The 27,959-nt window shown below is 52.9% G+C and overlaps 1 protein-coding gene across 3 annotated transcripts; it reads left to right on the forward strand.

The window, feature by feature from the left end:
- Positions 1-27,744, forward strand: LOC308198422 (aryl hydrocarbon receptor-like). Of its 3 annotated transcripts, XR_013953895.1 has the most exons (14): positions 1-116; positions 223-410; positions 8,373-8,485; positions 12,100-12,189; positions 13,728-13,851; positions 14,083-14,213; positions 15,079-15,281; positions 15,394-15,503; positions 15,836-15,977; positions 16,471-18,061; positions 18,563-22,216; positions 23,124-23,285; positions 23,691-23,777; positions 24,121-27,744. XR_013953895.1 is itself a non-coding variant. In XM_080600780.1 (11 exons), exons 1-11 carry the CDS (start codon positions 76-78, stop codon positions 18,710-18,712), a joined length of 2,883 nt encoding a protein of 960 aa, XP_080456906.1. In that variant the 5' UTR covers positions 1-75; the 3' UTR covers positions 18,713-22,921. The 3 variants fall into 3 exon arrangements, 2 of the variants coding, with proteins under 2 accessions (XP_080456906.1, XP_080456907.1); XM_080600780.1 differs by lacking the exons at positions 23,124-23,285; positions 23,691-23,777; positions 24,121-27,744 and having other exon boundaries at positions 18,563-22,921; XM_080600781.1 differs by lacking the exons at positions 1-116; positions 223-410; positions 23,124-23,285; positions 23,691-23,777; positions 24,121-27,744 and adding an exon at positions 5,614-7,036 and having other exon boundaries at positions 18,563-22,922.
- The last annotated feature ends 215 nt before the right edge of the window (positions 27,745-27,959 follow it).

Genomic DNA, 27,959 nt, shown 5'->3' on the forward strand with positions numbered 1-27,959 from the left:
CCGGGGTCGCTCCGGGTCCCGCTGCGCTCCGGGGCCGGCAGAGCCGGGCAGAGCCGAGCCGGGCCGGGCCGGGCCATGTACGCGGGGCGCAAGCGGCGGAAGCCGGCACCCCGAGCGTGAGTGCGGGCGGGGAGCGGGGCCGGGGCCGGGAACGGGAACGGGATCGGGGCCGGGAGCGGTGCCGGTGCCCGCGGTGACACGGGCGGGTGGCTGTGCCGGCAGGGCGCGGGCTGCGGCGGCCGACGGCGGCAGGTCCAACCCGTCCAAGCGGCACCGGGAGCGGCTGAACCGGGAGCTGGAGCGGCTGGCGGCGCTGCTGCCCTTCCCCGCCGAGGTGGTGGCCGGCCTGGACAAGCTGTCGGTCCTGCGCCTCAGCGCCGGCTTCCTCCGAGCCAGGAGCTTCTTCAGCGGTGAGTGCCCGGCCGGAGCATCCCCGGGGCCCGTGGGCTGTCTGTCTGTCCGTGGGCTGTCTGTCTGTCCGTGGGCTGTCTGTCCGTCCGTGGGCTGTCTGTCCGTCCGTGGGCTTCTGTCCGTCCGTGGGCTGTCTGTCCGTCCGTGGGCTGTCTGTCCCTGGACGTCTGTGCCGGTTCTTGTCACTTCACCCCGGCCGCAGCCACCCCGGGGCAGGTGAGCGACCCTACAGGTAGCCCCAAGCGGCAGCGCTGCACAACGCCCGCCGTTCTCCCCGTTTTTATTTTTTTATTTTTTTTTTATTTTATTTTTCCCCTATCACTGGATTTTCTTGCTCCGACATCGCAAGAGTGTCAGCTGCAAGGCTCCGGGAGATGTGCGCACGCCTCGCGCTTCGACAAAAGCGGAGCCGGTGCGCGTTTGGAATTAGAGGGATCTCTAAAGATTACGTTGATTTTGTTTGTGGGTTCCACTGAAGTAGAAAATTGAAGTCCAGGCTGGAGGGTTTCTGCAAGATCCCGGGCTCAGGCTCTGGCAGGCACAGCCGCGAGGGTAGCGGCACGTTAGGCAGCACAGTTGGGAAGTTTCTTAGCGCAAGTGACAATTTTCCCCCGTTGCAACAGACTGGAGAAATGCTCACTGTGCTGACAATGAATAATTACCTGTGATGTGGTTACAGTTTATTTGGGAACCTTTTAAAATACGCCGTGTTAAAGGCATTTTCTGCGTTCCACTGGGCTGTTATTGTTGGAATTTGTAGGAGCCCACAGGAGGGGTATTTGGGCAGCACTGGATTTTCCTGTTGAAATACAAGTGGCTTAAAACACCACATGTGACCTCAGAAACATTTTTTTTTTTAACTCCAAATCACTGAATATATTGAATGTTCTTTTTTTTTTTTTTTTTTTTTTTTTCCCCTTTTCCATTCTCTTTTAAACATTGCTTGTAGGATTGGCAGGCGGGCAAAATGAAAAATTAATGGCCTGGGAGAGCAGTTGTTTGCCTTGCAGCACCGGGTCGATTTGTTTGCTTGACCGTATCGCCTGCATTCTGCGCGCTGGTTGTGCCCTGGCAGGGAGCTGTGCTGCGAGGCTGAAGGCACTGCCCGGACCCCTCTGCACGGTGCCCGCTGGGGCACCTCGGACCCCCGGGAGCTTGTCCTGCCTGCGAGGGTGCCTCCGAAGGGGCCGAGACAGCAGGGCAGTGCTGGCGATCCCGGGGGCTGCAGAAGCACGCTTGTTCCCTCAGGCTGCTGTGGGGTGGAGGTTCGTGGCGCAGTGCGGGCCTTGCCGGTCTCCTGAAACATGAATGATTTAAAAGCCTGAAGAATTTATAAAATGGAGGGGTGGCAGAGCATTTCCTTAAAACAGCAGTTTTGAAATGGACGGTCTCGTTGCAAAGCATCATGTCAGAAGTTGTGGGGTGCTTTGGAGTTGTCCTCCTTCCTAGGGACGCTGTGCTGGGACGGGGAAAGCACAGGGTGACCCTGGGGGAGGATGGTCCTCCTGCCCCGTGAGGGGCCACCCCTGGCCAGGGCTACGCACCCTGGGGTCTGACAACCCTGTGTCCCCAGCTCAGTGGGTCTGACATCATGTTTTCCCAGCAGCTGAGCTGTAAGTGTGTCTGGAGCTATGGGACGGGCTTCTCTGGTTTAAGTCAGGTCACAGTGATTCAGGTGTGAGAGGGAGGGGGTAACGCCCCATCCTTTTTGATGCAAATGGTGATTGGGCATCGAGGTAAGTCTCTTCTGCTTCTTAAAAAAAGTCGTCTTTTTTTTAAAAAAAAAACAAAAAAAGACTTTTGAATTAAGTAGTTTATCTTTAAAAACAGCTCTGGGCAAGCCCATCTACAATATCAAGTGATTTTAAATGAGTTTAGTCCACTTTGATGTGAACGTTAGAGTGATGCTACTCTCAGAGGTGCTGTGCTGGAGCTGAAATAAAACCTTAGGAAGGCTTCTGCAGCATTCAAAATACATTGCTTTTTCTTTCCTTGGCTTTTTTTTTCTTTTTTTTTCTTTTTGGTCTCCCTTATGTTTCATTTTTTTTCCCTCGGTCTGGCAGGGAAAAGAGTTAGAGGGGGCTGGCACAGCCGGGGTCTGTCTGTCTGACTGCTCGGTGCTGAGCCGTGCGAGCTCACGTGCTCCGACTGCCGTGCAGCATCCTTGGGAATGCAAAGCGGGATCCCGAGGAAACGGCTTTAGCTGCTGAGTGCTGACAAGTCCGGTGTGAGATCAGATGAGGAAACACAAGTGTTTTGGGGTCTCTTCTGGTTTATGGAGAGCCGCCAGCCTGTCCCACAGGTGAATCAATCAATTCACCAGGCAGGTTTATGCCAGCTGCCGTTTCTCCAGCCCCCTTCTTAAATAATTCATTGCAAGCCAGAAATGCTCTCGCCTCCAGGCTGTTGTTTCTCCCAACCTATTTGAAAATCAGTGACTTTTTAATTTTATTTGAATATACTGATCCGTGTGTAGACAGTGTATGGGGAAGCTTATATGGGCTGAAGGGATTAGAAAACAGATGATGGATTCTGGATCACGGTCACCGGTAAAATTTTGGGAATTTCTCTCATTTTGTTTCTGGTTCCCAATCATCTTCTGGACGTGTGACAAATTGTTCAAAATGCAGAGCAGGTTTCATAGGCTCTTATGAAGTACATACCTGCATTTGCATTGCACCGGTCGGGATGGATTGTGAGATTTTGCTGTGGAAGCGACCTGTTGTTCAGCTGTCAGACACACCGTGTGCAAGAAGCATCTGTGCTTTTACCTGAACGGTGGGGTTCTCAGCATGGGTTTGGGGAGATATTGCTAAAAGGAGCCCCAGTCGGCACCACGTGTGGCTGTGCAGCCCCGGCTTGGCTGCACTGCTCCGGGACGGCCTCGGCCCGCACGCGATGCCGGCAGCTCGGCCTGGCGGTGCCTGGCTCCCCCTAATCCCTCCCCGCGGGCCCAGCACGTGCCGCCGGCCTGAGGGGAGCTGGCAGCACTTCTTCCTCCCTGGCCCCGGGAGGATCGGCCATGGGGGTCTCGTGTGTTGCTTGGCCCGCTTGAAAGCCTGGTGGGTAGACCCCAAAATATGCCGGGGCCTGGTTTGGAGGGGGGTCTCTTGCAGCATGCTTCTGCTGTGTGCTGGGAGGCTTGTCCACACTGTGCTTCTTGCAGTGCCTCGTCCAGCGGCGAGCCCGGCTGGCCAGGGGTGCAAGAGCTGACACCCCCCACACCCCAAGCACTCGTTTGCCCTCTGGGGGTAATTAGCTGTGCCCCTGAAACCTCTGTTGTCAACAGTGCGCTCTTCAAAGAAGAGCAGCCCACATGTGCTTGTTCGTTCATTTCATCGGCTCTCCACCATCTGTGCGGTTCAGTCACCTACTGTGGGCAGCCAAAGCCCGAAAACCTAGGAGGCAGTGTAAGAAAAATAAAGCCTAGTCCTGTGATCACCCGGCTCCCTTGACTGCTAGGTGACGAGCTGGCTTCCAGGGGCGCTTTGAGCTGGGAGAGTCTTGTGACTTTCCTTAGGTAGGCTGTTTCCCCGCTGCGTGCCTTCCTTGCCAAATCCTTTTCCCTGGGCCCCGTGAGAATGTCTCGCAGGAGGCTGCGGTGTGGCAGGAGCAGCGGGTGTCGCAGGCAGGACCTGGAGGACCTGGTGCTCCCCCTGAGAGCTGGGGGGGGGATGCCAGGCCCTGGGGTGCAGGCCCATGGTGGTCCCTGGGACAGGACACGTGTGGTGGAGGGCCCACAAGGGGTGCAGAGAGGTTCTGCAGAGCCATCAGCACTCCTGGAAACAGCTGGAAGCCCAGCTTCGAATCCAGCTCCTGAACTTGCTGGAGTTCAGGGAATCAGCATGGTTTGGGCTCAAAGGGACCTGTAAGATCACCTCACCCAATGTCCTGCCATGGGCAGGGACATCTTTCACCAGGCCAGGTTGCCCAAAGCCCCGTCCAGACTGGTTTTGAACACTCTAGTGGTGGGGCACCCACAGCTTCTCTGGGCAGCCTGTTCCAGGGCCTCACCACCCTCATTGTGAAAAATTTCTTCCTCGCATCTTATTTGAACCTGCCCTTGTTTAGTTTAAAACCATTTCCCCTTCTCTTGTCACAATTTGTGGATTATCATCAAGGATTGTCATCACTTGAAGGACTGTGGCTTGCCAGCGTTAGGAGGTTTCAAACCCTCCTGAGCACTGGAAAAAGAAGGAAAAGCCTGGCACATCTTTGTCCTCTTTGTCCTTGTTTAAACCTCCGCTTGTGCTTCTCCCTTTGAGACCCATGTGTCTTCAGTGATGCAACAGGGACGTGTAGCTGAGGCCTCCTTGCTTTTAAAAGTGCAATTAGATCTTTTAACAGGATATTCATTATTCACCATGCGCTGTCACAGAACTGGCTGTGTCTGTACCGTTCAGACAAGGGATAAATAATTAATCCATTTAATGAAATTTGTGCCAGTGGGGAGCTGTGGCAGGTATTATGAAACAGTAAGTAAAACTGTAGTATACATTAAGCATAAGCAAGGGGAAGTTTGGGAAGTATTTTCCAGTTGCTAGAAAATGGGCTCCACGCAGCACAATGGTGAGAAATGAAGTGCTGTGTCAGCAAGCCAGGGAGGAGATGGCTCTGCTGCCCAGGGTCAGCAAATCGCTGCCTGCTTCTCTTGCCATTTCCTTGATGCTCTTTCCTTCTAGCGCGTTTCAAACACTCCACATCGGGGGACCTGCTCACTACTGCCGCTAAGTCACTTGGCATCCTTGCCTGAGGAATTTGCGCCGGCTAGGGAGAGCTCAGTTCATGACAAATCATAAAAAAATAAATAATAATAATCCAGAACAGGATACACTTTACTGAGTGCATGTTCCTGTTCTTTGCTTCTCAAAGTAGCTGGAGACATGTCAGCTTGTTGTAAAACGTGTGCATTAAATCAGAGAGCACTGATCAGGCTTGGCGTGCTGACAGTGTAGCGATGAGAGAAGCTGGAGAGGCAGGTAGTGGTGCTCCGCCTGGCGCTACAGCTGCGCTTCACCACTTAGTAATAATAACTCCCATCTCTGCTGCAAAATCACAGAACCTCAAGAGCTTTTGTTTCTTTGTTGTTGTTGTGTGTTTGTTTGTTGTTGTTGTTTTTTAACTTACAATATTCTGTTTCTTCTTCGCAAGCCAGTGCAGGAAAACAATTTTGAGGTGTTATTTAATGCATGGGTGTGTGAGCAGAGCTGTGGGTCGTGCTGCCCGTGAGCTTCTCAAGGGGTGGGTATAAAAGGAAGATCGGGAAATTTGTCCTGATGAGGTTTTACTCCTATGTGAGTAAAAATCCTGCATTTGGGGAATTGGCAAAAGGAAGAAGGAAAGAGGCAGCTAGAAGGCAATTTTATTTAAAAGAACATCTCTCCTTCTCCCAAAATCTGCTGAAACTAATAATTGGCATGCAGGTGTCCCTACCATCGCTTGCAGATGGCTTCGGTGTTTTCTTGCCTTGTTTGAATGATGCCAGCAGCAGTGGGAAGACACAATCTGTCACTGCTCTTGAAGAGCTGTGAAGTGGTTGAGTTCTCTTCTGCCTCTCCTGCACCAACCCCTGGGTTACATTTCGGAGACTTCTTGCTCTCCTCCTCAGGCCGTGGCTGATGCAAAATCCTGTTCCCACTTCGAGGTTTTGCCTGTGTGGAGGGAAGGGAAGGGGGCTGGGAGATATCCTCTCAAAAATGTTAATACCAGCTTGTTGGTGCAGAGATTCCTCAGGTCCGCAAAGCCCTTGCAGGTTCAGGAGTTCACCGGCAAACCTGTTAGGTGGCGAGGTGTGCCTTCAGCCTCACGTGAAGCAGCTTCCCAAGGCTGGGACCCCCGGCTCCCAATCTACTGCTCCTGGGGGTGACAGCACGAGACCTGGTGAGCCGGGTGGCAGCTCTGCATGAGGACCGCCGTGCCAGGTGCCTCGTCCTTCCTGGCAGGGCCATCATGGGATGCTCCCGGAGCCCCGGGGGCTGTGGGGTGACCAAAGCACCCTTGGGGATGGCAGTAGCCTGCCAGGTTGCGTGCGGCGCGGTGGGGCCCTGCTTGCTGTGAGCAGAAGTGGTTGAAATGCAATGCCCAGCCTGCCTGGGGAAGGGAGATTTTTTATTCCTCTACAATAAAAGGCTTTTTGTGGCAAAACAGCCTGCAGATCCTGGCAGAAGCTATTTGTTCTTCGGAGAAATATCAGGAAAAATGTGTAAGCCTTTCCTCGCCTTCCTCCTCCTTCAGCTGCCAGCAGCAAAGGTGATGCCAGTGGCCGGAGTGGCACCATGCCAGCCGATGTCCTCAGAAAAAGCCGCTTCTCTCCCTTTTTTCTTTCCTGCAAAGGCCTTTCTGGGGTCATGCAGCAAGGGCGAAGCTCGCGTCCTGTCTCCGCGCCGGACGCAGCTGGCGTGAGGGCAGGCGCTCCCCTGGGAATGAGCTTTCCCCGCTCCTGCCCTGCTCGCCCGGGGTAGCGGGGAGGGAGCCGGGGCAGGATGCGGCGGTGGCTCTCCGCTCGTCAGCCTGATGTGCCACGACAGCCCTGCTGAATTGCTGACCCATGGGGCTATTTATGGGGAGACAAAGCCTGGGGGCGCCGAGCGGGAGGCCTGCCCACGATGTCCACAGCCAAGAGCAGGTCTATGTGGGGTTCCGTGGGTGGCTTGATGGAAAACGTGCTGTTTGGTGAAGGTCGGGGAAACCCTCGTGGGGAATGTGGTTTGGTGGCTGGGTTCGGTGGCAGATGTTGGCACAGAGATGTTGTGTCGTCCTCTGATTTTAACTGGTGTCTCCTCTGGCCCTGTAGCTCAGGGGCAGCCCAGATGCTGATAGTGAAGTCTATTTTTAGTCAGTGCTTGTGATCCAAGTCCATTACTCAAAAGTTTTCCTTTTGAAGGCAAACATCAAACCATTAAACCAGACCTCTTCAACCCTTTAGTCACTCTTTTATCAACCAGGTTTATTTTTGTCATGCAACTCCAGCGCAGCTGTCTGGGAGCTGGCAGGGGAGGAGGAAGACCTTTAATAATTCATAATCCCTGCGTCTTACTCACAGGGATCAGGAGGGTGAGTGGCTCTGCTTCCTGGGGCTGCTGGAAGGTGCTGCCGAGCCCCGCTCTGCCCGTGGTGCCCGGGATGCTGGCACAGCCTTGCAGGGAGAGGCGGCTCTTGGTGCCCGGCACCAACCTGCTGCAAACCTAATCCTGGGCTGCTGGCCCCTCGGTGTTCAGACAGCTCCTGGAATAAGTGGTGTGTGCTGTGCCCGAGGGGAGTGTCCTGGACCTCCCAGTGCTAGCAGCCAGTTTATTTGCCAGCCAAATGCCTTCCCCTGTCCTGATGGTGCTCACAAGAAGCTTTCCAGCTTTGCTGCTTTCTCCATCTTTTAGTGAAAGGAGAGCTGGATTTCCTCATCTGTATTTATGGCACATCGGACGCTATTAGGTTGCCTGCAATTTCAGGTGTCTCTGTTCTTGTATGTGTGTGTGTGTTGTTTCTCTCCTGCTGTGAGCTACGGCTTGTCTTAATTTGATTGCATAAACCCTCTTTAACAAGACAAATGATGAGAGATTTTTTTTCCCAGCCCATGAGCTCACTAAACATGTCCTTTTGCAGTACGGGGGTGCAGGCAGTTGCTGGCAGACACAGCACCTCATAGTTATTCTGCTGGTGCACGTCTGTTTTCGTGATCTCTGGCTTTAACTGCTCTTTACTTGGGGGTTGTTAAAGGTCTGGGAATAAGGTAAAAAAAAAAAAAAAAAAGGATAAAAGAGGAATTTTGAGGTTATGGAGGGGTGGGGGAAAATGTCCTGTTAAAGTCAGCTCTGGAGGGGCAAAGCAAAGGGCTGGCAGAACTTCGCAGCTTCCCCGGGCAGCAGTGCCCAGCTTTGCGGCCAGGTCTGCGTTTCGGGCTCTCATGGCAGTGACTTGGGAGCATTACTGCAGCACTGACATCCCTTCCCTCTGCTTTGCTGCAGTTGCTCTGAAGAACCACGGTGCCAACGAAGCAGAGAGAGATGGAGACCATGACGGCAGCCCCGCTCCAGGCGCAGCAGTGGCAGCAGTACCGGAGGGCGAGCTGCTCCTGCAGGTTAGTGGTCCTTTCCAGCCACCTCTCCCTGGCAGATGCCTTCAAGGGCATTTTCCTCTTGTCCCCTTTCCATCTCCTTTGAGCTTTCCCAAAAAGCAGGTTGCTCTGTCATTTATTCCAGGACATTTTGGTGAAGCTTGTGGTGAGGTGGGAGGGAGGGAGCTGTCAGGTTCTTGATCTCCGTTCATGTATTTGTTCATCAGGACAACCTTTTGCCATGGTTGCAAAACTCTTTTTCTACCTGCTGTAATTTCACCTGTAGCGGTTGCGATTGAGCTTCTGCTCAAAAGCATTTAAGAACTCTTCAGATCCCTGGGGCAGAAACTGTGTGTCGTTTCCCCTTTCCTTTTCCATCCTCCTGGGAGAAAACTGCCACCTGTAAATCAAAGGTGCCAGAGCCCCTTCATCTCAGTGGAAGTAGCACTGAATGTCTGGGCGAGGACAGTCAGCTCTTCTCCTTCTCTGCTTTGGTGTGCGAAGGGGCCGTATGTGTAACGCAGGAGCCAAGCACAGCAAGGTGTCTTGAGAACGGTTTTCAAAACGGGGGTGTTCTCCGAACTCTGGTGAAAACAAGGAAGGAAATGCTGTGGAAGCTTTCTCAGGCAGTGAGGCATAACACAGAACACATCAATAGGTGCAGGTGACCGCTGTGCTCAGGGTATTCTCACACACGTGCCCCTATATACACAGGGTGCATCGTAGCATCCCGGGAGCTCTGCGAGAAGCACGTGGCTGGCTCCTTCGGAGATGCTGGAGGCACCCCACGTCCGTGCTTCTCTGTTTGCAAGCTGGGTCGGGGGGATGAGTGCGTTTGTCCCCCCGTGGAGCTCCTCCGCTCCCTCTGAGCCTGAAGGCCTCGCTCTGTGAGCTGGGCAGCCCCGGCGCCCATCCAGAAGCTCACTCAGCAGTAATTGTAATTACTGTCTTGCCTGGTTGCTGGGGAGCCAGGATCTCAGCGCCTAGTGAGAGAAACGCTGGTTAATAACCAAAACCCCGAGGGGTTTCTGCTGTCAAAGCACAGAGCTGTGGACATAGCTAAACCGCGCTCAGCGGGGCTGGCCAGGGATTGATGCCCTGCTCATCACACTCCTCCCAGAGCTTGGTGCCGCCCTTGCAGAGGCACCAAGCGAGGGGCTAAAAGCTCTGGCTTTAGGTTTGGCTCTCGCAGGGGCTCTCCTGTGGGATGCTGGATGTGGCACGTGGTCAGGACTTGCCTCCATGCCACGGGGAAAAGCTCCTCCAGTTTAGAAACCTACATCTGCTCTGTCTGCCACCTTAGATGCCTGATATTCCTTTCTCTCATCTCCTGGTCCACCCCGTTCCTCCCCTTCTGCTCCTGAGGTTTTCCAGCCTTATGTTTTTGGTCTGTTCTTGTCAGCAAGGCTGCCTTCAGCAGGCTCAGTCTGCCTGTTGGTTGGTGTGACAAGGAAGGATGGGGCGCTGCAAGACCTTGCTCGCTGCCACCGCGGCGGGACAGTGCCTCCAGAGCTGCTCAAAGGGTTAAAGTGCATTTGGCAGCACTAATTAACCTCTGCAGCAGATTCCCACACACTGAGATCAACCCCGTAAATAGAGAGAGCGTTTGTGCCTGGGATAAAGGGAAGGAGAGGGGGGAGAAACGCGGACCTGGACAATGAAGCAGGAATTGGCAGCAACAATAGCCGGACTTGGCTGAGACGACACGCTAGACCCTAATTAATCCTGATGTCTGTACATGACGAAGCGAGGGAAGCAGGACGGGGCTGGCTGCCCCGGCTGCAGCCAGGTTAGTGGTACGGGATGGGTTTTGGCTGTGCACTGCCACCGGTTTGGGGGAACAGGAGGGCCCTGCCTTCTGGTGGGTTCCTGCTTGGGGCTGGCAGCAGTGTCCCTGGAGGGACCTCTTGTCCTTAGGAGGGGTGGCAGGGCGGCGGTGCCAGCCCTGTGAAAGCTCTGTGGCTTCTGGAGGCTACAACCAACTGGGACAACTGGGACAACTCCCAGACTGGTGGGGCAGCTCCTCTGCACCTCGTAGTCCTCACGGATCTCCGGGGGCCAAGGACACTGTCCCTGGTCCCTTTTACCATGTCCCTTCCTGCCGGGGCAACACCCAAATTACCACCCAGGTTTGTGAGCCTGGTAGGAATGAGCCTTTCTGGGGGAGGACAGAAGCTCTGACCGGCTCAGCCCCTTCCTGCCAGGGAATGCAGTGCTCCCTTGGATGTTGGCTTTGCGGTCCCGGAGCTCGAGGAGAGGACAGAAGAGCCACTGAACTGTAAAATGTGTTACAAAACAAAACAAAAACAAAACCACACAAAGTTGTGTAGCATTAAAAATGCATCAGAAACTTAGGGTTGGTGGCTGCGTTTGCTGTTTTCTGTGGGGAGGGTGTAGTTCTTCAGGCCTGCAGGGGCAGAGGAGCCTGAGCATTTATTTTGTATGAGCAGACCACAGCATTCAGCGAGCGCCTCCAGCCTCCTTGGGCGGAGGATATGCACACACTCTTTCGGCACCGGGGGAGGACAGCAGGGATGCAAATGCAGCTGGAGCTGGGTGGCTGTCCCCAAAGTGCACTCCTCTCTGCTGCCAGCACTGCAGGAGCAACTCCACCCGCAAGGGCCAAGTGTCAGCAAGAGATACGTGGCCAACGGTGGCACAGCGGCTATGGAGTGGGCTTGCTCCCACTGAACATCCCCCGGCTTTTCCAGCCCCACGCCGTCCTTGGCCACACGTGGCTGCCAGGAGCCTCCCCGGGCCGCAGGGAGGACAGGAACTACGCAGGAGGAGCCACCGAGGCAGACACAGGTTAACCTTAAGTGCAGCCCATGTGAAGTGCTGCTTTGACTCCCGATTGTCAAAGAGACTTCTTTCTGCCAGAGTACCAGAACAGACCAGTTCCCGATGGTGTCTGGTTTCATTCTGCAAGTGGTTCTCAGATTTGTGCTCACTCTTCGCTTAGGATGAGGATAAATGTCCAAATCTGAATCCGAGTGAGGATGGAAGCAAAGTTTTCCATCAGTTCCAATTAGGGTACGCTTGGGCAGCTGTATGGAAGAGAGCTACGTGACCTCAGAGAAACCCAGCAGAAGGTACTGTCTGCTTTCTCAGTGAGCGCAGCTCCGCTGGCGTTGATCCCACTTCTCTCCAGTCAGCCTTCAGTTGGCAGGATTTAACCAAGCGAGGCAGAACAGAGGAAATCTAAGAATAAGCTCTGGGCTTGATCTCTGCTAGGTAAAGCAGGATCTCACCAGGTGGGCCAGAGTAGCAGAGATCGGGAGTCTCCTGCGTCCTTATTGCCCTCACTGTGTGTTTCTGCAAGGGGGAAAAATAAATGCAGAGGATCAGCTGGCACTGCCCAGGGCTGCTGTGCTACCAAGCAGGACCTTGAGATGTTTCTTTCCTCACAGCTGCTGGTGGGCCCAGCAGTGAGATGCGGTTGGAAGGGCTTCCTCTTCTTCCAGGGCTTCTGTGCTTTGTCTTGCACTTTGTCTTCTGGCACGCACCTCTCCCTTCGTGGGGCAGTGGACCGGCCAGGACTGGGGCGAGCAGTGTCTGAGCAGAATGAAACGTGCGGTCCTGCTACAAAAGGGTGACGTGAGCGTGGCACATACCTGCGGACCTCCTCTCTCTCCTAGGCACTCAACGGCTTCGTGCTGGTGGTAACGTCAGAAGGGCTGATATTTTACTCCTCGCAGACGATCCAGGACTATCTGGGATTTCATCAGGTTGGTGGAACACCTCTGGCTGGCAGCGATGGGTTTGCAGGCTGGATTTTTCCTTGGCAGTGGAGAATTAGCCTCAAGTTTCCTGCAGGGAGGCAGCCCTGTGGGGATTGCAGGGTCTTTGGAGGGTTGCATGTACAGGGAAGAAGACAAGACATTGATTGTGGCTGCTGGGTAGCCTGAACCATTACCGTGACCCCAGGCTATCCCTTCTTTCTAGGGGCTCAAAAATCATCACAGAGGGGAGCAGGGACTGAGACCTGCAATATACGAAGCCCTTTACCCTCCCTTTGAGTTCAGTGGCTTGGGAATTGGAGATGTGAAGTGCCCTTGCTTCACTGAGCTTGAGAGATGAGAGTTAAGTGTCTGAAGAGGGTCTTCGCTGTGTTTTTTTGCCCCAACCCAGCCCTGGGGACAGAGCAGGCACACTAGCAAAGCCTCATCTGGAAGAAAAACCTCATCTCAGTGGAATGGGGAGTTTCTTATCTTCTAAAAATGTGAAGTTTCCCGGTGCCCAAGAGACTGCAGGCTCCTGGGAGCATGCACAGAGGCTAGGCTACAGACAGGGCTGTAATTCCTCCAGGGCAGAAAGGCTGGGAACTGACTTGTTTGCTTGTTGAGCATTCGCACAGGGTTGTGTGAGTAGGCTGCAGAAAGCCAGCAGCCTGAGAGTTACACATCCAGATGGCCGGGAAGGGAAAATTCCCCTTTCTCACCATCCCAGCACTGCAGGGTCAGGGAAGACGAGAAGCATCACAATATCCTTTGGAAGGACAGCACCCTAGGGCCACTGCTCACCCCTGCTTCCTCTCCACACTTCTGCAGCAGGCAGAATTTGCCACGTAAGGCACCAAACACTGTGTTGGCTCAGCGTAGCATCCCCTCTGCATTCGTGTCCCTACACGAGCGACAGCGGGGATTTTCGCAGTGGTCTTGCGAATTTGGACCCCGTGTTGTCAGACGTGGTCGTGGGGAGGTGTCAAAGCAACTTTGTTAGCCCAGAGATGCTTTCCAACAGCCACGCTGACAGGCTGACATTCATCGCTCTGCTGTGTAATGCTGTGGGGGATGCCTGGGGCTCCCTGCCCAGTTTGCCTTTGGGCACCCGCTCACCTGGGTGACCCGCAGTAAATCCTGTAAGGCTCCAGTGCTTTGTGGTTATCTGAGCACCCAAATAATCTGGAAGCAACCGGGTCAAATTTACTAGGAAATTGGGCTTCCCATCAAGCTTTTAGTTACCGTAGGCGTGGTGTTGCTCGCACGCAGCTGGCTTTCCCCAGCCCATGCTGGGTAGATGAGAGCCCTCCACCCAGGCAGAGGGAGCAAGTCCTGGAGCTCTTGGGAACAGTGTAGAGATGTGGCAGCTTTGCTTTCATAACTCAGCACCAGGATTTTGAAGGAAACCATGTGAAGGGGATGCACTGGGGAAACTGGATGGGATATGGCCAACAGAGCAGGATTTGGGACTGACAGGCTCTTTCAAGGTGAAAATCGGCAGCCGGGGGCAGGCCACATCGCTCACGCGTTGCTTTTTCCTCTAGACAGATGTCATGCACCAGAGCGTCTTCGAGCTGATCCACACTGAGGACCAGCAGGAGTTCAGGCGCAACCTCCACTGGGCTCTCAACCCGCCCCACGCTCCCGACGGGGAGCCCTCTCCTGAAGGTAGGCGCAGGCTGGGAAGCAGGCATGGCCAGCACGAGCTGCTCTGTTCCCCCTCTACGCTGTGGAACCAGCTACCAGCCGCATGGGGTTTGTGTCCTTGTGGCTCATCCAACACGCCGTGGCTCTGCCGAGACTTCTGTTGCCATGCTCTGCAGATGCTTCAGTCCCCGGTGCTGCTGGGGACTGGGACCACCAGCCTATGGCTCCTCTCTCAGCTCCTATCTCCTGCAGGGAGGAAGAGTCTTGGCTCTTCTGCTGCTGCCTACAGGCCCGATCAGCTGCCCCCAGAAAACTCTTCCTTTCTGGAAAGGAGCTTCGTGTGCCGGTTTCGCTGCCTCCTGGATAATTCCTCTGGCTTCCTGGTGAGTACAGGGCTGCACTGAAAGCTCTGCAGCAGGCTCCCCCTAAGGGCTTCATGCTGCTGTTGGAGCTTAAAAGTTGGCCTTGAAAGACCTGGTACTCTTTTCTGTCATGTGTAGTATCTGCCTACCTCAAGAAAGAGATTTTTTCTGTCTTTTCTTATGTTTAGTCTCTATGTACAACCTCTTCCTGAAGGACATGTTCCTCTCCTCTCAGAGGTACTGAATCTTAAACAAAATTGCTTTTTCTCCACAGGGATTGCCAGGGTTTTGTGTTAAATGCATGTCTTAAGACCAAATAGATGCTGTTCATCTCTCCTCTCTGCTGCAAGTTAATGGGGTTCTTAGCTTCATAATCACGGGTGTAACGAGCCTCTTTCTCTCTTCCTCTCTCATCCCAATTCAGTTTGGAAACTGAACATGAAGAAAGAGTCCTGGTTGTCCATCACTTAGAAGCAGTGGTGCTCAGTGGGGTTGTGACATGGCTCGCTTAAAATGAAGAGCAGCTTATGCATGACATGATGCACTGATGCAACTGCAGGCTGCTGTGCAGCTGAGCCCTGGGCCAGCAGTGGGGAGCTGCTGGGGGAGAAAGCAATGGGGAGCTGCTGCCCTGGGGAGCTGAGTGTAGCATCCCTTTTAAACCTCGTCTTATTTTAGAGGGGAGTACTGTCTGTGCTCACCTGGGAGTGGGCAAGTTGCGAGGGACAACGCTCCAGGAGCACCAGTTGGTGGGACCTGTGGCGTTGCCCTGGCTGGGGCTGTGGGATGTTCCCATGCAGAACACGTGAACCTCCTCAGTTTGGAGGTTCACCCAAACTGAGTTCACCCAGCTCTTCGTGGTACTGACCTTTTCTTCTCTTTCTAGGCTTTAAACCTTCAAGGCAGGCTGAAATTCCTTCATGGGCAGAACAAAAGATCTGAAGATGGGTCTGCACTCCCCCCCCAGCTTGCTCTTTTTGCCATCTCCACCCCCTTGCAGCCCCCATCCATCCTGGAGATCAGAACCAAGAACATGATCTTCAGGACAAAGCACAAGCTGGACTTCACCCCCTTGGCGTGTGATGCCAAGTAAGTGTCAGAGCTAAGCCGAGGGGTGATGCTGCGTGCTTACTGCACGTTAGTTCGTGTTGTGCCTGGTGATTTCTGCCTCTCAGCCGGGTGCATTCTTCCTCTTCGGCAGGGGGAAGATCGTTTTGGGCTACACCGAGGCAGAGCTGCGGATGTGTGGCACAGGCTACCAGTTCGTCCATGCTGCCGACATGCTGTACTGTGCCGAGAACCATGTCAGAAGTAAGAGTCCTTTTCCCTGGTCCCTTGGTGCCCACCTCTGAGGCTGGGACTATGGGCAGCTCCTTTAGCACTGTGTCAAGCCAGGCAGCTCTTTGCCCGTAGGTCGCTTTGCCTTATGCCTTGCTGTGATGCTCTTGTCACTGTAGGGAGCTCGGGGTGGTGAGCAGTGAGGTGTATCTAGCCAGGGTGGTGTCCCCTGCATGTGCCAGCCAGGACATCCTTCAGCTGTGACCCTCCCGCTTATCCCTGCGGGAAACGGCAGCGTTGCTGGAGGCAGCCCTGCCTCGGGTGACGTGCTGTCGGGCCCCTGCACACGTGCTTCCTCCCGGCAGTGATGAGAACGGGGGAGAGCGGCCTGACGGTCTTCCGCCTGCTGACCAAGGACAAGCGCTGGAAGTGGGTGCAGGCCAACGCGCGGCTCGTCTACAAGCACGGCAAGCCCGAGTACATCATTGTCACACAGAGACCCCTCGTGTGAGTGCCTCGTGTGATGCTCATATCCCTGCTCTGGTGCCCTGAGCACCAGCCTGAGCTGACCCTGGCGGCTGCTCTCCAGCTGCTGTGGGGACACGTGGGTGCGGGAGCAGCAGGGACCTCCAATGTGCCTGCAGGAGGGCAGCAGCCCAACACCCCTGTCCTCGGGGTCCACAGCACAGAGGAGCAATGCAAAGGCCTGGCTTCTGTCTGGCTCCACTACTCTCTGCATTTTAAGTATCTGTTGTTTTTGCTACAGATGTTTTTTTTTTTTATGCACGTATATATTTAAATATATATATATATGCGTGCATTCATTTGCACATAAATGCATGTGTGTGTGTGTACACACATGGAACCATATGTCCCATCAGTGCACATGGGCCGGTTGTAGCAAAGGGGCCTTGGGTTTCAGGATTCACAGTTCTGCACTGTAGAGAGTTTACAGAGTGTGTACACATACAGACCGCACTCTCCTCTTCCTGCTCTGCAGAGATGAAGAAGGAGGAGAACACCTTCGAAAACGGTCCATGCATCTTCCCTTTACCTTTGCTACCGGAGAAGCACTCTTATACCAAAGCGCTTACCCTCTCCCAGGCTTCTCTGATGCTTTCCAGAGCAAAGGGAGGAGCAGCAAGTCCAAGAAGACCTCCCACGGCAATGGAGGGCACTCCCAGAAGGACAGCATTGCCCCCAGTTCTTTGCTGGGTGCCGTGCTGCAGCAGGACAAGGCAGTGTACATCTCTCACCCATCTCCTGCGCCTAGCCACTCGTTCAGCAGCAGTTTCTTGGACGACCTTGAGGATATGTCCTCGCTGGGTGCAGAAGGAGAGGCCTGGAGCATGGACACTGCTCCAGTTTCCTCAAGGGAAGACAGCTTCAAAAAGGAGCTGGTGGATTTGCAGCAGGAGGACCCTCTCTTGGCCACCCTGGACTCTCTGTCAATTAACAGCAACGAGAGCTGCTCCAACAACGAGTTTTTCAGTGCGCTGGAGAGTCTGGGGCTGAACACTGAAGACCTGGAGCTCCTGCTGCTGGATGAGAAAATGGTGATGGTCAATATGGACCCTGATCACACCCCGTCCCTGAGCGACCTCCTCACCAACAACGAGACCCTCTCCCACATCCATGCCATGCTGGTGAACAAGTCCGAGGGAGACCACCAGGCCTGCCCCCTGCCAGGTGCTACCTCGAGCCCACCTGGAGGCTCAGCTGCGTACCCGGCCCAGCAAACACAGCAGCCTGGTATTGTCCCAGCCCAGGCCGCCGCTCTGCTGTGGGAACAGTCCCTCCATGAGGCACCAGGACAGCCATCCCCGCTGCCCCTGAGGCCGGCGGAGGCAGGGGAGGAACCATCTGGAGGCTTGCAGTGGAGGCCCGGTGGGGAGGAGGGCCTGTTCCGCTTCTTCCACCTGACGCAGGGCACCCCGTGGGCCAAAGCTGCTGGCTCGCCCCTGGGAGCCCCATACCCACAGGAGGTTCAGCAGCCGGAGAGTGACTTCCCGGCCGTGCATCCCACCCAAGGGGACATTCTCCAGACCTTCTCCTTGCCCAGCCAGTGCCAGGGGCATGGGGCACCGCCAAGTCAGCCAAAATGCAAGGCTGGCCGGCGCCTGCTGATGAACAGGTTGTGTGGCCACCATTCCCCCTCTTCTCCACACTTCCTTCCCACTAGCAGCAATAGCCCGTGGCAGGACTATGTCTCCCCGCTCCTGACAGCCCCAGCTCAGTCTGATTTTTATGGCATCAGCCAAGACTTGATCTCCCAGCACCAGGGCTGCTTGGGTCCGGCACCTGGGCCTGGCGCGCCAGCAGTGGACTTTAACCTAAACGGATTGTGCAGCATGGAAACCCTGGGCAGTGGAGGGTCCCAGGAGGAGATGGTTCCATACTCTGGGTTTTTCCCCCCTTCCTCATACCAGCTTATTCCCGAGAAGCAGCCGAGCCCCGTCCCCTCCATGTCCCAGTACCCTTTCCTGAGCTCACCTGCAGAGTGCTTTGGCAGCATCAGCAGCGCGCTGGAGGCGCCCGTGAATTCCTGCGGGGTGTACACCTCCATGCTGAGCCAGGACGCCAGACGTGAGGTAAGGGCCTCTCTGCTCTTGAGCTCAGTGTTTTCTGTGCTGGGATTTCCTGGGGGTCTTAGCACAGAAAAGGCACGTGCTGCCTGTTGGGTAGACAGGAATCACCTTGTTCTGCCGGTGCGTGGCCAGAAAGACTTCAGAGGCTTTTCTTTGCACCAGGAGTTGCAGAGCAAGAGATCAGAACATGGGTTCTTCCCTTTAGAAGGTGTCTGGCTGTGGGTCTGGTTTCCACATGGTTTGGTTTTTTTTGCCCTTTTTGTGTAGGGAATAATTCCAGCCATGCACTGGTAAGCTTTGGTGGGTGGTGCGTGTCAGATGATGATCTGCTGTCCTGTTTTACAGGCACAGAGATGAGATCTGTCAGGGGATTTCAGGTGCCTTATATGTCCCCAGACAAGATCCACCAAGACTCTGCTAAATTCTTTAGGTAGCTTCTTTACAGCTCTGCCAGTAAAACCCTGCCAAGTGCCTCAGCACTCTCTTTCCTCTCTCTTCTCGTAGCCTGACAGCAGCTGCGTTTTGCCTGGTGCTCGGATGGGGCTCCCCGGAGACGTGCCAAAGGGCAGCCCCGCTCCCTCCTGCAAGCTGCGCCCTCGTGCAGAAGTGCTGCCGGATCATCCCCACGCCTCCAGCAGTGACTTCTGTCTCTAGGAGAGCAAGACCAGACACAGCAAAGCGGGGTTATTCACTGGGGATGGAGCTGCCTTCCAGCTGTGGACAGCAAACCTTCCCCCTACCACGTGTGTCCTGTCCTGGCTCTTGATGCTTTGGCTTGGCTGTTTCCTGTGTTTTATCAGCTTCCCCCCATCCTGCCCCTGCAGAGGCTCCACGTGCCGGTGCTGGTCCCCTGGGGGCACCCAGGGCTTTGGGAAGGGAGGTGGCTGCTGTGGCAGGAGGGCAGTTATCTCCAGGGCACGGTGAGGCGGGTCAGCTGGCGTGCATAGCATCGTCTTTATCTTGCATCACCTGAGAGTAGTGTCAGTCTTGGTCAGCTGGAGGATCTCAAATTTTGAGGCACGTTGGTTGTTTGCTTGTGTCCCACCCCCTGACCTTCTTGCTCCTGTTTCCCCGGCAGGGTGAGCATCTGCCCATGTTGTCCACACACCTTACTGAGAGTCACATTTAAAATGTTTTAGCCTTCTATGGTGGCTGTTGTTTTTAAATGGCATTCAGACTAGCTGTTGCTCTAGAAAGAGAAAGGATTGCTCTCAAATGGCAGCCAGGTTGGTGCATTGGAGGATGCATTTCTGGTGCATTTTGCTGGGCTTTTGGAAATCCACGCTGTTTCCGTGGCTGTCACCTGGCTGCCACGGTTCGGTACTCCCTGTCTGTGCAAGCAGCCCTCACCTCTGAGGACAGGTGGGTTTCTGCTCCATGCTGATGGCCAGGCAAGGCTGTCGTTCTCCAGCTTCACCAAAGCTTTGCAGTTACATGCATCATTCAACAACGATGGAAGAGTTGTGTGTAGAAAAAAAAAGATGGGAAAGGTTTTCACCTGCACTATTAAATTTCCTGCCATCCCAGCCAGGCACCTGTGGCAGCAGCCGCGTTGTATGGATATTGCCTGTTTCGTAAAGAAAGCTGAAGCCTGTCTTGTGTTCTTGTGTTGCACTGGTCCTTCCCCAGTGCCAGATTTCTGTGTGTCCCAGGCATTCCCATGTTAGGGTCTAGATTAGATGTCCTGTACAGAACACCCTGGATGACGGTTTTGCTGTATTGTGTGTGACATGCCCAGGCTGGCTGATAACCAGTTTGTCTTCTGGCTGACTGGGTCTGATCCTCTCCGTCTGTTCATTCTCAAGCATCAGGAGCAGGCTGGCGTATAAGCCATACCTTGTGTTTGTGCCTCAAAAGATCGCAGGTAAGTAGCGGAACTGACTAACCTAAGGAAAAGATTTCAGATTTACTGTACAAAAAAAAAAAAGTTTTCAAAAAAATAAAGAAAATAAGTGTAATGATGCTTAATTTTAAGTACTGATATAGTGATATTTTCCCACAGAAAAGAAATGCAGCCCACATGTATGTATATAGCATGAGTTGACAGATATATTTTTATGTCATTCCAGTGGAGAAAAAAAAAGTCTCTTAGCTTCCAGCTTCCCAAAGCATTGAAGTAGCATCTTGTGGGATGGGACAAACAGACTGTTCAAAAGATCAGAAACACTGCAACTCTTTAAGAAATCTGACAAAGCATCATCCCTCCCCTCCTCCTGTGTGTCCAGCTTTGGTTTTGTGTTAACTTCCAATCCCTTTTCTTTCAATAAATGGTTTTGGACCTCAGCCTTTGGCATCTCCCTTGCAGGTTGCATGTCTGTCTCCATTTTGAGTGTGTCAGGGTCCTGCAGCAGACAACGCAGAGCTGGGGCTACATGTGAGGGAAGAAGACAGAGCTCACCATGGTGCGAATGATGAGGTTGCAGCCTGTGCAGCTGAGGTGGTTAAAAAGCCCTGTCTCTTGTATGTTTTCCCCCACAAGAAGAAGATAGAGGTTCTCAAAGGCTCCTACAAAGGAGCTTTCCCAGCTTGCACTTGCTTTTCATAGTTCCTGGATCCCTCACATACTCTTAACAGCTGCTGTCCAGAGATGGATTTTCTGCATGGAAGCATGCCCAGGTTGTGCAGTGGATAGATCCCAGCCCGTGGCACCGGCTGGGACCTTGGCCCACTGCCTTTGGTGAAGAACTGAGGTTTACAGGGCCAGAGAAGGGTTGCTGAGCTTCCATGAGTGTGCCCGAGGAGGAGTCTTGAACTGAAGTGCTGTTAGGCAATGATGAAGAGAAACCACTAATGCTGCTGCAAGCAGACCTCATGGACCCCTTCTGTCCTTTGGGAATCTGCAGGCACATGGAGGGGGCAAAGGGGTGGGATGATGAGCCTTGCCAGGGAGCGGGGCTCTCTAGGAAACAAGGCAGGAGGCCAAAAGCAGCTGGCGACCTGAATATTCAAATCTCAGCAGGTTTGGAGAGATGGTACCCAGTAGTCGAAAAATAATCACCTGAGCCTCTGAGCTGATGATCTGAGTGTCTGATGATTTAAAGGATTGGGGAAAAAGCAAATATTCTGCCCATATTCAGAAGAACTAGGTGGGATAACTGGAGGCAGGTGGGTTAGGCGGACTTGCAGAGCCTGCAGCAAATTCTTTAGAAGGGCAGTTGGTCACTGTGAAGTGAAGAGTTTGCTCTTACTATTGTGTGGTATTTATACAAAATAAGGTGGGTTTTTTTTTCCATTAAAAAAAAATCACAAACAGTTTTGAAATGAACTTAGAAATTTGATTGAGAAGCATAAGTGTGTGGTTATGACATATTTCTGCAAAAGTCTTTTTTTGTTTTATCCTCCTGCGTGATATTCTGACTTAAGAAGAATGCCCGGACCAGGCAATGTGCAGGACCATCAGCTTCCTCCAGGCTGGGACATCTCTGTTATACACAGGATTCTGAAATGTGAGCTTTTCTCAAAAGATGAGTGAAAATACTGTTTTCTATGAGATCGGTCATGCAGCCCTATGTGTATGTATATGTATGTGTCTATATATATATATTTCCTTGTGTTATCTTTTCAATCTGCAAATTAGAAAACAGTGTTGTTTTTGGTTTTCTGTATATTAGATTTTAGAGCATTCCCACTCTCACCCAGCATCTGCTTTTCCATAACAAAATGAGGCAGTACAGTAAGATTCCTTGAGTGATGGAGACGTGCTGGTAAAATTAGTATTTTTACAGTGTATTACCCCACTCTGCTTTTTCTCTCTTTCTTCCCAAGGATCAGGCTGCGGACTACACCACGTGCCCTGATGGGACAGAGGGACATCACCATGGTGTCTGCTACCCGACGTCATCCCATGCTGTGTTTCTGTGAGGTCTGCTGAGCAAAAGCCATCATCTCTGCAGTGGGAGGTGCCCTGCGGCCCACCATGAGCTCTCCAAGGAGGCTGGCACATCCATAATTCATCCCCAGCCCCATGCCAGCTGCTGCTCCTCATCTCCTCGGCCTTACGACACCTATTTGCAAGCCCTGAGACCCCAGCTGGAGTGAAATCTCCCTCCTGAGCTGCAGTGAAGAAGAAGACACTGTCTGGCATCTGGGCACCTGTGGCCTGCCCTGTGCTGCACCCGAGGAGGCTGTGCCGTTGCTCTCTTGTTCTCACACCTAGAGGTAGGAGGAGATAGGAGGTGAGGGAGGACTGAGCCTGGATGTGTCCTGTGTCCTCTCAAGCAACAGCCCTTGCTTTGGGGGAGCAAACACCTGCGGGGAGGGCACAGAGCATGGAGCCGGGCTCCATCCAGCAGTGCCCAGCGCCAGGCCGAGGCCCTGGGCACAGCCCGGAGCCCAGGAGGCTCCCTCTGAGCACCAGGCAGCACTTCTGTGCTGGGCGGGTGCCGCAGCCCTGGCACAGGCTGCCCAGAGCCTGTGGGGTCTCCTCCTTGGGGAGCTTCGGGAGGCGGGGTCCCTCCCCACCTCAGCCAGTCTGGGATTCCCCCACTGGCAGCAGGGAATGCAGCTGACCTGGGAGTAATGGCGAGAGTGTCACGACTGTCTTGTCCTGCTGGGTCACTGCTTCTTGGTGAGCAGGGGGCAGGCCATGGGCCCAGCACCCTGCCCACTTGCTATTAGTGCTGCTGCAGGCTTTCAGCAGGCAGGGACAGGGAAAGGCCACTTTGCTCTCTCCAGAGGCACAGACAAAGCTGCCAGCCTGCCCCTCCTGCCTGCTTGCTTCCCACCCAGGGCTTTTTTGTCTGCTCTTTCCGTTGCCCCCACTCCCTATAGATAGACAAGACAGTGGGTTTCAAACTGAGCATCCTCAGGAAGAGCCCCAAGATGGGAGGGAGGCTGGTTTTAGCTCTCAGCTTGTGGCTGTGTGGCAGTCACCAGCAGAGGAACCTTGGGCGCAGGATGTGCCCTTGGCTCACCCCGATCTGCAGGCAGCTGCAGCAGAAGAGCTCTGGTGGAGGGAGGCCAGCAGGGCCATCCTGAACCAGGGAAGGTAACACTGTAGCACTTCTAAATACCTGCATGCCTCTGCATCTTTATCTTTTCCCCTTGTGCCCACTGTTTTCCCAAGCTGCAGTGAATGCAGCAAAAGGAGCTCCCTGGCTCGAGCCACCTGCGAGTGGTGATGCCCTCTGCCACACGTGGCCGTGCAGCTGGAAGCATCAGTCCCCAGGTGGCATCACGGAGGCCAGGAGCAGGTGTCTCCCAGGGTCCCAAGGCAGTGGAAAACAAGGTAAATATTTCTATAAGATCTCAGCTTGGTGTTTGCCCACACCACCTACGTGCATCATCCATTATCCATGGGGGGCTGGAACCGTGGGCAGTAGAGCAGAAAGCTTTCTGATGGTCCGTGCATGAGAGATGAAGCCAGGAGTGGGAAGGCACCACTCGTCCATGCCTGGCATGAGTCCTCCTTGCTTCCTGCTTTCTAATTAAAAAACACCAGCTTAGATGAAGTTTTAAATCTTGTCTAATATGCAGGCACCTCAGAACACCGGGGATTTACTATGCTTTGTACCCAACAGTGAGTCAAGCAGTCAGTTTTCTACACAACCTTCTATGCCTACAATCTGCACGTACAATGTGTTAGCTGCCAATCATCTCCCCAAAGAAATATATTTTTGTATTCTTTTGATAGGACCAAAGACTTACCAAGCTTGGCCAATGACATAAAGAAGCATATCAGTCATCGTCCTGGAAGGAATCTCCAGCTCACAGCTAGGAGGTACATTTTAATAATGGGATTATTATTATTTATTATATTATCATTATCAACCTCATTATTTATTATTATTTTCTGGAAATAGAAAAGTCAGATTTGGATTGGCTGAAAGTTTTTGTGCTGTTTATAACAAACGTGTGTGTCACAAAATACAATCTGGAAGCTAATGAGAAGTCTTTCTATAGGAAATGTTTTCAGATGCCCTGTTTAATTATTACATAGTGAAACTTACTTGAGTTTTCCTGATGGGTTTTAGAAAGCTACTGTCAAAACAACACTGTGTTTAGCCCTCACTGAAACATTTTTTCAACCCAGAGCATGCTTGTTTTTCTTTCATATTTCTTAGCTTCTGCAAAGTTTGAGGATACTTCAATTTTAGTTGGACATGAGGAACTATTTTTCCTCCTGGCATTGCAAGTAGGTCAAAACTATCACTACGTGGGATCTCCACGTTACATTAGGAGTGACCTAAATCATCAGAGGTGCCTGGGGACCAGCAACAGCGTGTTTGAGATGGGTGAGGACCCAAGCTACTGACATAACCATAAGCAAAGATGGTAAGACAGCAAAGTCAGCCTCTCCTCTGCCCGTCTTGCAGGACACTGACACAGTGCCAGCAGACTAGGGAGGCAAGAAGGAGTGTCCATCCTTCTCCGGCATGGGGTCACAGATGTGCACAGCTGCATTTTGCCAGGTCAGCTTTAGCTCTGAATAGGAGCCTCTGCAGAAATAGGCCTTTCCTGCTTCACCAGGGGCAGGAGAGGGTTTCTCAGTTTGATCCTGGGGTTTGTAGATTTGGTCCTGCCCTTGAAGTATTTACCTGCAGTTAATTTTGGAATCATTCTGCAAGGTGTCCGTATGCTCACCAGTTGTTGACTTGGGTGTGTGCTCCTCTTCCCCATGCAGGCAGAAAAGGAGCATTCCCAGGAGCCCGGTGGGATATAGGTGGTGCGCAGGGATGGGGCTCTCCAGCAGCTGCCTGCAAAGCACCACCAGTGGCACCCAGCACCCATGGGAGAGCAGGAGGAGGACAACGGGGTGCGGGGGGAGCTCAGCCCTCACTTTCCCCTCGGCAGGAATGAAGCTCCTGCAGTGAAGGAGGCTTTGAAGAAAGGTGGAATGGAAGCCAGGCAAGACCATGGCAAGCTGTGAAAGGAACAGGCCAAACATTATATGTGCTGGCTGTGCCCCTGTGGAGGTAATCTAGTAGTTATTTTAGACTCCAGCTGGGAAACAGCTCTGATCCCAGCTTTTGCAATATCCTGTCAAGCCTGTGCTCCAAATCTGCTCCTGCTGGCTCTGAGCGACGCAGACCACGTGGTGAGAAGCTGCCAGCATCAATCGAGGTGAAGGACCTTTGTGCTGCTCCGTGCTGCTGGGTGAGCGTCTGTGCCTTGCTGTCCATCTCAGACCTCCCCAGGGCAGCACACACAGCTCTTGGCTGCGCTTGCTTGCATCCCTGGCTCAGGAGAATTGTGCCACATCCCATCCTGCTCTTGCTCCTTCTTTGCTCTTGCAGCAAAGTGCTCCGCTCTTTTGTTATTTCCCCCATGCTCCTCTGATAACACAAGGGTGTTGATCCAAAATGAGCGGAGTGACAGCTCTCTGCCCTGCACCCCTTCAGATCAGCTGAATCACAGCCCTGCAGTCAGTGGAAACTCATCAGCATCACCAAGAGAGTGATTAAACCCCTGAGAGCACTGAGTGAGCAGCCCCAGTTCAGGGTCACACTGATACACATGCTGCTTTAGGTATCCTTGCTTTCTCTTGTTTTTTTTTTTTTTTCTGCAGGGTGGGAGTTCAAAGGCAAAAACGGAGCAACTGAAAACTTCCGATGATGAGGAGTTTCTTGTTCCCCAAAACTGTCCGGCACAACTCTGGGAAATCCTACACATGGGAGATGTTTCTCCCCAGGACTGACACCAAAAATAGGCAACACTTCAAGGCTTTCTTGTGCTGATGGGGCATGTGGCAGATGTCTCTGATTGACAGGACTAAGAGGGCTTGGATAAAGATCCTGGCAGGGTCAGGAGGATCCACGCTGCGAGCCAGCCAGGTCTGGCTCTGGACAGGTTTGAAGACAGCACTAACTCCAGCTGCAGCTCCTTGGTATCTGACTTTCACAGACGTGACCATATTATTATTTCTGTCTTAATGCTGTGTTCAGATGTGGATACACCAAACCTTTCTTCTTCCCAGCACACTGTATTGGGCTTATATGGAGAGGTTTTGGTAGCAGGGGGCTGCAGGGTGGTCTCTGTACACAGAGCCCAGGAGCTGTCCCAACTCCTGATGCCAAGGTCAGTGCAGCAGGAGGGCAGGAGGTGCTCCAGGCACGCAGCAGAAGCTCCCCTATGGCCTGTGGAGAGGCCCCTGGTGGAGCAGGCTGTCCCCCTGCAGCCCATGGGTCCCACATGGAGCAGATCTCCACGCTGCAGCCCGTGGAGGAGCCCCTGCCGGAGCAGGTGGATGTGGCCTGGAGGAGGCTGCATGGTGGTGCCAAGCTACCTACTGGTGTGAAACCACCACATCAGCCTGGCTGTCAGGACATGTATCTCTCTGCGTGTACAGTTTGATGGCATCCAGATTTTTGCTGTCTCAAGTTCCGATAGTAATTTGGTCTAGGCCATGATTGCCTGCAAATGACCAAGAAAGGTCATGAAGCAGACCCCAGGCTGGTAAAACCATCAGAGATAGCATCACTGCAGTAAAATCCGAGGTTTTGACTCCACTGTCGTGAATCAGAGCTAATATATCATTGCTGGTTCACTTTTTAAATCTGAGAACATGAGCAAAATCTAGTCTGCTTGTGTCTATGTTGCACTGAGTTCCTTCACACCCACACTGTTCAGAGGGGTCTGGTATCACTAAAGTAATGCAGATGGAGAGCATTTGAGCCCCTTTCCTTGCTTTTGGCCCGTGTCCTGGAAATACATGGGAAAGATGCTCGAAGCTGAGATCTTCCACATTCATCAGCAGCAATGGCTGCTCCTTCAGCAGTATTTCTGTTCTGTCATTAGGTCTGGAGTTAATTAAGAGCCTGTAGCTGGACTTCATTGTTGCAGAACGTATCCCCTGGGCACCCTGGCCACTTGCTTGAAGCATGCTTTGGCAGCGAGATCAACCTCACTGATTTCTCAGCAATGTTCCTCAAGCACCAAGACCAGGTTGAAACAAGGCTGCAAGGCAGCAAGGGCTGCAGGTCCTCAGATCCCACATGGACCTAAAACCTTACACCTCTTGCCCTGTTTCACCTGGGTCATGCTTTGATTTGGTGGGTTCTCAGAGCTGGATCAAGAAGTTCTTTTTGGAGTTTGGCTTTCTTCTTTGTTTTCAGTATGAAAAAAAGCAACATTCAGCTATTTTATTTTGTTTTGTTTTGTTTTCTGGGAGAAGGGATGGAAAGAAATTGGATTAAAGCAACCTTAGCTTTTCTAGCCAAGTTGTTTAAGCAAGATAAGTCTTCACATCCCTTGAAATACATTAAGTGTGGCTCCAGGGGCCATTGTGAAGACTCAGCACTGCAAAAATGCAGATTTCAGGAAAAGCTTTATGCACTGTGACAGATTAAAGTACCCCCGAAGGGCGTTCACTCAGGCAGAAGCACATTTTATTTGAAGTATATTATGAATGAGACAGGAGAATGTTTTTTTTGTTGTTTGTTTTTGTTTCTTCCTGGAGATGGGCAGCGGATCAATTAAGCAGAGCAGAGGGCACAGAGCAGCTCAGTTTGCAAAAGGGCAAAGCACAGAGAAGGCGCCCACATCCCATCTGGCTTCTGGGCTGTCCTTCTCCTCTGCCGAGACAGAGTTGAGGTATTAGGCTTCATGATCTCAAGCACCTGTGGTTGTGGCATCCCAGGATGCATGTGGAGACTTGCCTGTTCTGAGGAAGGGACTCACTGTTGTGTGAGCATTGGGCGTACCATTAGCTGCATGTAAACACTGGGAAAACAAACCCTGTTAATCTATGGAGAAAGAAAAAGGAATGGTGCAAGTCTTTTTTTTTTTGGGGGGGGGGGGGAGGAGGGGAGGGACATGGGGCAGAAAGGAGGTGAAAGGGTAAGCTGACTGCATGGGATGTTAATTTCTCTTCTTTTGGAGGGGAAGAGGCCTTTCCTTTGAAAAAAAAAAGGCAAAAGGAAAAGGAAAAGGAAAAAGAAAAAGTGCTCAGAACTACAAAATC

The sequence above is a fragment of the Anser brachyrhynchus genome (genome assembly GCF_964034855.1).
Source record: "Anser brachyrhynchus genome assembly, chromosome: 7".
Lineage (NCBI taxonomy): Eukaryota > Metazoa > Chordata > Aves > Anseriformes > Anatidae > Anser > Anser brachyrhynchus.

Excerpts from the sequence above, each read along its gene's own strand:
- LOC308198422 (XM_080600780.1), top strand. The coding sequence starts at position 76 with ATGTACGCGGGGCGCAAGCGGCGGAAGCCGGCACCCCGAGC. Across the intron at positions 12,190-13,727 it reads ACTATCTGGGATTTCATCAG|ACAGATGTCATGCACCAGAG; the intron begins GTTGGTGGAACA and ends TTTTTCCTCTAG. Across the intron at positions 15,282-15,393 it reads CCCTTGGCGTGTGATGCCAA|GGGGAAGATCGTTTTGGGCT; the intron begins GTAAGTGTCAGA and ends CCTCTTCGGCAG.